This window comes from Penicillium alfredii, assembly GCF_028826965.1.
Source record: "Penicillium alfredii strain IBT 34128 chromosome Unknown utg000007l_segment0_segment0, whole genome shotgun sequence".
Classification (NCBI taxonomy): domain Eukaryota; kingdom Fungi; phylum Ascomycota; class Eurotiomycetes; order Eurotiales; family Aspergillaceae; genus Penicillium; species Penicillium alfredii.
Genome location: NW_026622704.1, coordinates 1,072,431 through 1,082,174, shown reverse-complemented (window position 1 = coordinate 1,082,174; position 9,744 = coordinate 1,072,431). Strand labels below are relative to the sequence as shown.

At 50.0% G+C, this 9,744-nt stretch overlaps 2 protein-coding genes across 2 annotated transcripts; one reads left to right on the top strand and one right to left on the bottom strand.

The window, feature by feature from the left end:
• Nucleotides 1-4,851: 4,851 nt before the first annotated feature.
• NUU61_005083 (G1/S-specific cyclin) lies at nt 4,852-6,196 on the top strand (the record flags this gene model as incomplete). Its single annotated transcript, XM_056655665.1, has 2 exons — nt 4,852-5,064; nt 5,117-6,196. The coding sequence occupies 2 exons, from the start codon at nt 4,852-4,854 to the stop codon at nt 6,194-6,196; spliced, it is 1,293 nt and encodes a 430-aa protein (XP_056511278.1).
• A 2,164-nt stretch (nt 6,197-8,360) lies between these two features.
• On the bottom strand, nt 8,361-8,605 carry NUU61_005082 (uncharacterized protein; the record flags this gene model as incomplete). Its single annotated transcript, XM_056655664.1, has 2 exons — nt 8,361-8,461; nt 8,521-8,605. The coding sequence occupies 2 exons, from the start codon at nt 8,603-8,605 to the stop codon at nt 8,361-8,363; spliced, it is 186 nt and encodes a 61-aa protein (XP_056511277.1).
• Nucleotides 8,606-9,744: the final 1,139 nt, after the last annotated feature.

Here is a 9,744-nt window from a genome sequence, read left to right as displayed (position 1 = left end):
TGCATGAGTTTGTCCGCCTTGCCCACTCCCCCCCTTTTTTTCTGGTTTCTTAGGGTCTTTGCCCCTGGACCAATTTTGTAAAGTCGGCGCCCAGTCTAAATGACTCCCAAAGATCGACAGGTCAAAGCTTCGGGATATTGTTCAAAATTGATTCAGGAGGTGTGTACGGAGTATGAGATTTGGATTCCGGCTGGTGGGACAGAATCCTGATCGAAGGCTGCCTTGATATTACGCGGGTGGTACAGTCTCGGTTCTGGCCCCTTTTACTGTATGGACATATACAGGAGGTTGGGTGTGTATTGATTTAGAAGCTCGAGTTTCAGTTTGTTTGAATGGGGGTTCGGAGGTAGCTGGGCACAAGTAAGATTGGCATGCATGATTATTTCCATGGAATCCTCAAGTCTTACCTATGTTGGCTAGTGTATACTCCCCAGGTTGCCCCAGATGCAGTCCCGGATGCCGTTGGGTCGAGGCGTGTTGAAACTTGATCGGCGCAGTGTATGACCCCTAAAATAATCAATTTCAAGGGGAAAGCACTGTAGAAATTACTATTTTTGGTGAGCGGATCGCCTACATAGTATGGGCGGTAGTCCAGGTACAGTGAATCCCTGGCATGTCATGATGTGGACTCCGACCAGTCGATCCTCCGAAATTCATTCGGCCTTGCAAATTGACCGAGGGCGATTTGTCCTGCATTTCTGGCTCAAAGTGGATCGTCCCCTTGCGTGGGTTTGCGTCGCACAGAATTCTCGGTTTCTTCCAGTCTCATACGAGGTGATGGGTAGAATTGCTTGGGCAACTGGAGAATCAAAGAGAGAGAAAGAAACAAAAAAAAATCGAATTGAATCCGCATTCTTCGAGTGTTTGGGAGCATATCTATCTACATCTACAACGGAGTCTATGGGCATGCAGGGTATATGTAGCAGGCCGAGTACGGATCACTTTCCTCGAATGCATCACACATTGAGAAACGGTCGAGTCGCATCGAGCTCATTTCCTGTCTAGGGAAGTGGCAGACATTCTACCCTTGGGGAGGACCTTACAGAGTACACTCACTCAGTCACTTGTAAGGGAGGAAAAGCAAGGAGAGGCCCCGCAAAACCGCCGAGTCACATTGATAGGGCAAGGAGACGGGAATTTCTGGTTCCCCTTGCCATAGAAATTGACTCTCTGGAGTGACGTGCATGACTTCTGTCAAGCCAGGCTATTAAATCGTCAATAGTCAATACAATAGCAGAGAGAGAGAGACATCCTCCAAACCTTATTGAAGCGAATCCAGTGCGTCGCCCGTGTATCACCGGTGCGTATGTGGGGGGAAATTGATTGGAAAAGATGATCCCCGAAAAAAGAAAGGAGAATAGTCAAATAGTCTCATCCTTACGCGAGATCATTTCATCCGAGCCGTGTCGACGCGTTGAGATACACGCGATAGGCAATCACGATATTTTCCTCCCAAAGAAGGGAAAAAAGGGGGGGAACAACAACGTGGGCCAAAATTGGTTCTGGGTCCCGCGATAGAGAAACCTGGTTTGCGACTTTGAATCCCCACATGGACTTTCCGGAGAGAGAACCAAGGAGAGGCTCGGGAAACCATGGGGCAGAGAAGCCAAGCGCAAATCCCACAGCTCAGCTGGCAATGGTCGCGATGAAGTCAAGGGCACCTTAGTCTGACGGGGGGGGTATCTGCTCTGGGCCAGTTAGGGACCACAGACCCTGCGACGCGACCGTCGCGGGCGTTTTTTGGCTCGAGGGGGAAGCGCAGCCAAGCGATGACGAGCCAACAAGATTGCAGTGGGAAACAGATAGTCCCTGGTACGCGAGTCGATCGGAGTGAGCTTTTTTTGGGGCCGGTTATGAAGGTGCCATACATGTACTTGTACCTAGGTATCTACTGTATCTACTGTAGGTACAATGCTCTACATGTTTCAAGATGAGAAGATCTGGGCCGTACAAAGTACTGTATATTGTAGGTACGTACAATTCAAAGGGATAAAAAATCAAATGGATCCGGCGATCTCTCCACCAAGTGCTGTATTTGGTGATTTTCGAGAACCTCGTCGCTAGTGCTGGCAAAATGACTGGGTCGCGGCATACAGTCGAAAACACAAACTGGGTCTGGTCTTGAATAGGGAGGCAATACATGGACATGAGATGCTACAAAGATAGATACTCCCTAAGTATATACTGTAGATAGAATCATCCGCTCTTCCGACTTGCACCTCCCCTAGACTACACAGCTACAGCGACCAAGATCTCTCTGAGAGAGACCCACCTATACGTGTAGAGCGATGGGTAAAGTACCCAGTCAGAATATGGCCCCGTTTCCATTCCTGTAAGAGCAAGGGCCGCTCAGACCTCAGGCAGGATATTCCTGGAGAGGTGAGCGGGAAGTTGGGAGACAGGATAGCCAGGAATACCCTACAGCTTATCCTAGAACCACTCCAACCTTGTTGCTCTCATGTCCTACACCTACAAAATACATCAAAATGTACAATTGCCCATGGCCCTGGGAAAGTTAGGGTAAGGCTCCACCCATTATACCCGAATCGGTGCGAGTGGAGAGGCCAGGTACGAACGTAACTTACCACCTCCTTTAAGTATAATGTTATAATGTACACAGGTAGAGACAGAAATGCAGTTTCAAGCAGATTTGCAATGTCTGGTTTGAAACCTTCTGTCTGGTCTGTCTGAACTCTACGCATCGTCCTTGCAGAGCCCTAGTTGTGACGTGAAATTACACCTCCCCCTCGTGAGGGATACACGTCCGAAGCCGTGAGCCTGCGTAATACTGTATGTACCTTCAATACTGCAATACCAACCTCCCTCAGCCTCTGGAAATACACGGTACCCGCCGAGAGGGTATCTCCGTGTCTTTTGTCTCAGCTTCCTGAACCTCTTCCTTTTCTTTTCTTCTTCTCCCACACCCGCCTGGAGTGAGAAAGTGAAAAACCCTCCTCCTTGTACCTCCCTTCTCTTCTTCTTCACCCTACCCTTTTTTTTTCTTCTTCCCTTTTTTTCCCTTTCCTCCCCTTGCCAATCTTGTGGAGAGATCGTGGAGAGTCTGGTCGTTTGGCTGAATTGAAAGTGGCATTCCAGCAACTTCCAATCAGCTTGCAATTAGCTCTCCTTGTCGAGTCGGATTTTTCCCTTCGATCTTGACATTCCTCCCCTTTCGACGTTTGTTAGCTCAAACGGCGAAACCCTTCGTCCTGTCCGCCGGTGCCCTCCTGATCCTCCGGACCCCCCGACGATCACACCCTGATCCAGCTCCTGCCGGTTAGACGAGCGACAGCGTGGGAACCTCGATTCATCTTTTGGATGATAGAGACATACTCTGTGTTGTCGGGATTGTATTGATTCTGGGCGTCATTTGGGTGAGTGGAGAAAAAAAAATCCCTTTTCATGGGGGGAGTATGGGTCGACATCGAAACCACCCCAAAGGATATACAGACGAAGCATTGTTGGGTTCCTGTTCTAGAGGACGCACTGGAATTATCGCGGCAATATGCCCATGCTCCATGGATGCGGGTGGATGGTGGGCCAACGGGGTTGGTTTATGTGGTTTTGATATCACCGTATCCCCCCCAGAGCGCAGACTTGTCAAGAGCCCAGAAGCCCTATCACTTGTGATCAAAGCAATGGATAAGCCAAGCCCTGGATATGGTTGTCAAAATTCACCCTGAGGGAGGCATGGTTTTGGGGAGACAGAACATGAGGGAAAAAAATATGCCATCCTCGACTGGCATGGAATGCACCAGTCCACAAACTGGATGTTTTGTCTTCCTAGGGCCTGGCTTGCTGTTCAATTTGAATGGTGTCCCTCGTCCTCTCGTTGGCGGGAAGGGTCAAATCCAGGGGGTTCAGCGAAGATCTTATACAGTTGCTAGGCATACGGGGCGACGATCCATGGGCATTGCATACCTCGCAAACAGGCAGTTTCTCAGCAATTGATCATGAACATCGTGCCACTGACACAACGCTGGTTTCTCTAGGATTTGTTTCCTGTCGACTTCGGTACTATTCCACCATTTTTTATGTGTGGATAACCCCAAGTCGTTGAACGACCGTCCCATCTTCGACCTCGTGAATCAATCGACCGGATATCATCCAGTCACACGTTAATTCGTGCAGAGTACGTGTCGGATCATTCTTGTTGCATGTTCCCTTTTCCCCCCTGACGATCGTGAAGCCCCCCCCTACATAGGGTTATCCTGTGCCTGCACTCCACATTCCGCAGCAGACTCCGGCCCTAGGGGTGAAGACGTTGACTCGGGCTTCATCTCTTGGACTGGCATCCTACAGAATCCTAATTCAACGGATCATTCCTGTGTTCGTGCCTAGCCTAGATGCCAGTCTCGCCGTCACGGTAAGGGTTGCATTGTGCCCTCTGCCCGAAGGCTCTTTATCTGGGTTAGTATTTACTCCTGTGGAGAGGCCGTCACCCTGCTGTCCAGGCACTTGATATCAGATGCTTCTGCTTCCCACTTGCCTCTTCACACTCTTTTCTCACATCTGCCTTCGTTCCCTCTTGCTTTAATCTTAATTCTTAATCACTTGACGCCGGCCTTCTCGCTAATACTCTAATTTCTCTTCACAGCTCTCGCCTTGGAAGACTTCTACCCCGGAAATCCGGCCTGTCTTCACTTCCAGCATTCAAGACTATCGTCTCGACGCTGGCCCACTCCTTAATAGTTCCAACTACTTTCCAGTCATTCATTTCCACCTACTAATTCAACGACTGTCACTCTCTTCACTCCGTCGTTGCCTGATAGATCCAGTTCTTCAGGTTTCACTCATTGCGATATCTCAGCAAAGCTAATCACCTTACCCGTCGACTCGAGTCCCTCGACAATGGATTACCACCGCAACTACCGACCCTGCTCGTCCTTCTTTGTGGAAGAGGAGTTTCCATTCGCTTCTCGGATCCGGGCTGAACAACAAGCCAAGCAAGAGCATGACAAGCTTGTGGCGCGTGAGCGGCAATATGCTATTGCCGATCAGCTGTCCCGGCTCGCCAGCGACGAGCTTCGGGACGACGTCCTGAGCCACATGCTCGAGATGGATGTGAGTTTGTCCCAACTGGGCATGTTATGTCTTGTGCTGACCCCCATGATAGAGCCAAACGTTGCCAGACGTTGAGTCCATCGACATCCAGACCGAGATCCAGTGGTTCATGCGCCCCTATCTCCTTGACTTCTTGATCGAGGCGCACACTGCATTCCAACTCCTGCCCTCGACACTGTTCTTGGCGATCAATCTCTTGGACCGCTACTGTTCCAAGCGGGTAGTGTACAAGCGACACTACCAGCTGGTGGGCTGTGCCGCGCTCCTTATTGCCGCCAAGTACAACGACAAGAAGGATCGGGTTCCTACCGTCAAGGAGCTGAAGTCCATGTGCTGCTCTCTCTACGATGACGACATGTTCATCCAGATGGAGTGGCATGTGCTGCAGACCCTGGGATGGACCGTTGGACACCCCACCGTAGATGCCTTCCTGCAGGTCGCCGTCCTGGACGAGGTCTATGATCCGGAGATAGAGCACATGGCGCTCTACATTTTGGAGATTGCCCTCTTTCACCGGGACTTCGTCTCCAAGCAGTCCTGTGAGCTTGCCCGGGCCGCGTTGGCACTGTCGCGTTGCATTCTCAACCGACCTCAGCCGCGCCATACCCACTGGGCCTCGCAGTATGACTCGATGACCCTGGTGGGCCTGTCTCAACAGCTCCACCAGCCGTCGACGGTCGTTGCGCGCAAGTACGCCTCTGCTCACTACTCGCGGGTCTCCAAAATCCTGGAGCACTTCCTCAACCGCCAGGCTTCGCTGGTCAACTACGCCCGTTGCACTCCGCCGGTCGAGACTCCTGTGGAGTCGAAGCCCTACAACGGAGAAATGGGTCTCGCAACCCCACAGAAGTCCCAGCAGTTGACGGCCGTTCCTCACGGCTACCTCACGCCACCCATCACTCCCGAGAATGAGGCTCTGGTGCACGCCCATGCGATGAACCACGAAATGGCCCGAGTGCCAACTGTCAATGTCTGCTCACCGTCGCCCGCACCATCTTCTGAGATGCAGTACATGGCCGCCGATGCCTACCAGCAACAGGAGGCCATGTATATGGCTCAACAGCAGTCGCTTCAGCAATACCCTGTCCCGGTTCACATGGGTCTTGAACAGACCTATGCGGGCGGGCTGTGAGAAGTGACTGCGGAAGCCAAGGGCGGTCTCCCACAAAAGCGTTTTGGTACCTTGCACATATCATCGATGCGCGTCTTTTGTCTTGCACCGGATAGACTCAGTTGAAGGAGCGTCTGCTTTGGCGTTTGACCCGCTAATCCGCCCTAATCCTCACCTACATTTACACGTTGTCGACCTGCTATCATCACTCGACTCGACCTGACTATCATTCAATCATCTCCACGCTTTGCATTCGGCTTCGGTCCCCCGGAGCCGCCCCCCCTTTTATTCTTTTTTCTTCTCTGTTTCCAAAAATTGCATACCCATTTCCTTTCTTGTGGCCATCTCATACTCATATGGGGGGTCACCAGTTGCATTTTGTCTCATTTTCCATCTAGCATTGCAAGCGCGAGCCATATTGATTTTGCCATTCCAGACTGCATTTTGCCACTACCCCCTGTCACAAGTTTTTACCTTCATGTTCATGTCAAGGACGGTTGGAAAAGTTGTCCTTGCTCTTTGTTAACTTGCTGCGCGCCCGTTGGCGCTGCGCCTTTGCATCACCCACTACACCCCCGACGATCTTTTGCAGCTTGACTGCCTCGAATTCCCACCCCAACCCCCAATCCCCAATCCCCCTTACCCTACACATGCACATTTCCCCTCAGAAAAGAAAAGCCTTTAATGTGTCTCAATCTCCTGCCTGTCTCCTCTTGCTCTTTTCCTTCTGTTTTCAGTTTTATATATGTGTGAAAGAGGAGACATGGCTCCATTCAGGTCAAAAGATCTAGATGGGATCCGGAGGTCACAAAAAAAGCAAAAAAAACGCGAGAAAACCCGGAAAAAAGACATCTACTACATGCTCTCCTGGGGGATGTTCAATTTCACCGAGACCTGAGATTGGAACATTTTTCTCTCCCCATTTCCCCTTTCCCCCTTACCCCAACTTTTGTGTATCTAGTCCACCGAGTTCTCGTCTTCGTTTCTTAAAGGCGAGGCGAGGACGCTTTCTTTCTTTCTGTGTGGATTTCAAGATTGGAGCAGATTTGTGCCGTGAATGGCCCATCAATGATATCCCATTTCAGTGGATTTTTTTGTCACTTTGTAGAGCTAGAGTCTTACCTTGGGGTTTTCGTGGATATTTCGATAGTTCGGGTTTGATTCGTAGTGTGTCGATATAGTGGTTGATGACCTGCTGTAGAGTAGATAGCATATCTTGGTTTCACGACTGCAAATATATTTACGTGGTAGACTAGTCTCTGTTCCGCTCTTACAATTGTTCGTCAGATGAATTGAACATGTATATGTTTCTTTTTTCTTTTTTTTCAATCCACGGAATCTGTATCCATAGCATCATTAATGATACACTCTATATATATATCTCTCTGTTAGTAAGTAGGTAGACAACACACATCAATTAATAATCTCGCTTTGCAATATCCCAGAACCCAAGGCCACGCTATGCATTGCAATAAAGAAAAGAAAAGAAAAGAGGTGAGAGTCGAGGACACAATCGGCCAGGGAATGTAGTCGAGACACTAGAAGTGCCCGAGTATAGGAGAGAGAGGATGGTGGAGAAAGCAACAAAAGTAACCCGCAAAAACGCCAAAACCAAACCACCAGCACCGAAGCCATAATGACAATAATAGTAGTAATACAAGGGGGGGAGGGAAGGGAAGAACAGGGACAAGAGGAGAGTCAATCCTTTTCCTCTTCTGTCCCCCCTCAAAGGGAAAGAGAGAGAGATGTTTCCCCAAGGACACCCCAAAAATCCAAGGATAAGGCAGAAATTCCAGCAGAAACCGGGGGGAGCAGCAGGAGAAAAGATCCAGCCATGGACACGTCTCCCAGTTGTCATGTCACGATGAAGGCAAGAAAGGAAGAAAGGGGCAAAAGGGGCAGAGATCATCGATGGAGGGCCTTTTTCCCGCCCAACTCCAGAAAGGCCAAAAAAAGGGGTGAGAGATACACGGAGAAAGAGAGAAAAACACAGATGGGTCTATTGGTGCATCGACCGAATTCATGAATGCCAACGTTGATCATCGCCTCACTTTTTTTTTTTTTTTTTTTTTTTTTGGGAGAGGATCATCGGTCTCGATTTGGCTGGTGTTGCTGCTGGCTTGCCCCCAGGAAAACCCCAGGATCCCTGGCATAATGGGGACGTGGAATATGGGGAAATTGGGGATTATTTCCAGCGTTGTTTGTCCCAGTCGGACGGCCGAGTCTCGTCGTAGGTCTGGCCGCCTTTGTTGTGGATGATGACGGGGGGTTTGCGGACGGGATTGGCTGTAAGAGGAGAAATGCATGAGTTGGATGACGCAGGACTGGTGGTAGGGAACACATACGGCGGATATCTGGGACTATGAGTTGGTCACCGCTACTGGCTTTGCTGGCCAGGGTGGAATTGGAGTCGTTGACTTTGTGTGGCATATTCCGGTATTCCGGTATGGAGATATTAGAAATAAGGATAATAATAACAAGAGGAAGTAATAATAATAAGAAATAGTGTAGAAAGGGAATATAGAATAGAAGAAGATATAGAGTGGATATAGGGCAATAGAGAATAGGCAATAGTGATCAGCTCAGTGTTGAACGAGCAGGATATCGTCAAGCTAAATAGCCATCGTCACCTGAAGATCTGGATAAAGTGAGCGGGCCAGACTTTCTTTTTGTAGATCTCCGGGGAGAGCTCGAGAGAGAGAGAGAGCTCGGAATGGATCACCCCTGACGTAGTCGATGGGTTCTAGGTACTGGACACTATTACTTCGCGCTATACTACATAAGGCACTGTATACTATACTGCTTTATGTATACTGCTACTAAATGACCCCTGATTGGCCCCTCAAAACAGGGCAGCCACTCAGCGCGCGCCAGATGGACTGGTTACCCGCGAGGTACCATCGACTCAAGCCCAAATTGCCCGTCTCCCGCAAGTCTCCCGCAGGTACCAACACAGGGGAGTCCTCAGGCCCCACCCAATAATGATGAGTCAGCCATTCCACCAAAAATAGCTCTAGTTTGTCTGGAAAAGGTTCATTCTGATGATTCCTCTCTCGGAATCCCTCCAGCTCCCCTACGACACACAGACTAGGAGATTCCAACCTCCACACCGCCAACTGCCAACTGGGGCATCCGGGCATGTCTCCACAATTTGCGGTGATGCGCGCAAAACAGAAAAAAAAAAAAGGGGAAGCTTCACCGCCAGTGGGGACCGGTCCCACAATGGTCCAGAATCTGAGATTCTTCGATGTTGAGCTCGCTTTTGCTGGTCTGAGGGCTTCATGCCAGTCGATCCTGATCTTTCCCCCCCCCGTTGCGCGTCAAAAAGGCCTCGCCAATGGTGGGAAATGATCGGTCTTGCCGCCTCATCCGCCGGTTCTCGATTCCTTTTCCCGCACTGATTTCTTTTTTTGTATAGCTTTTGTGCTATGCAATGATGCTGCCAGGGAACCCGGTTCCCATGACAATCGGTTTTTGATTTGCCTTTCCTCCCTTCCCCTTCCCTTCGGAGATGACTCGCAAAGTCTCGGCCCTCCCCCGATAGAGACAAATGCATCGCCAGGTCATCG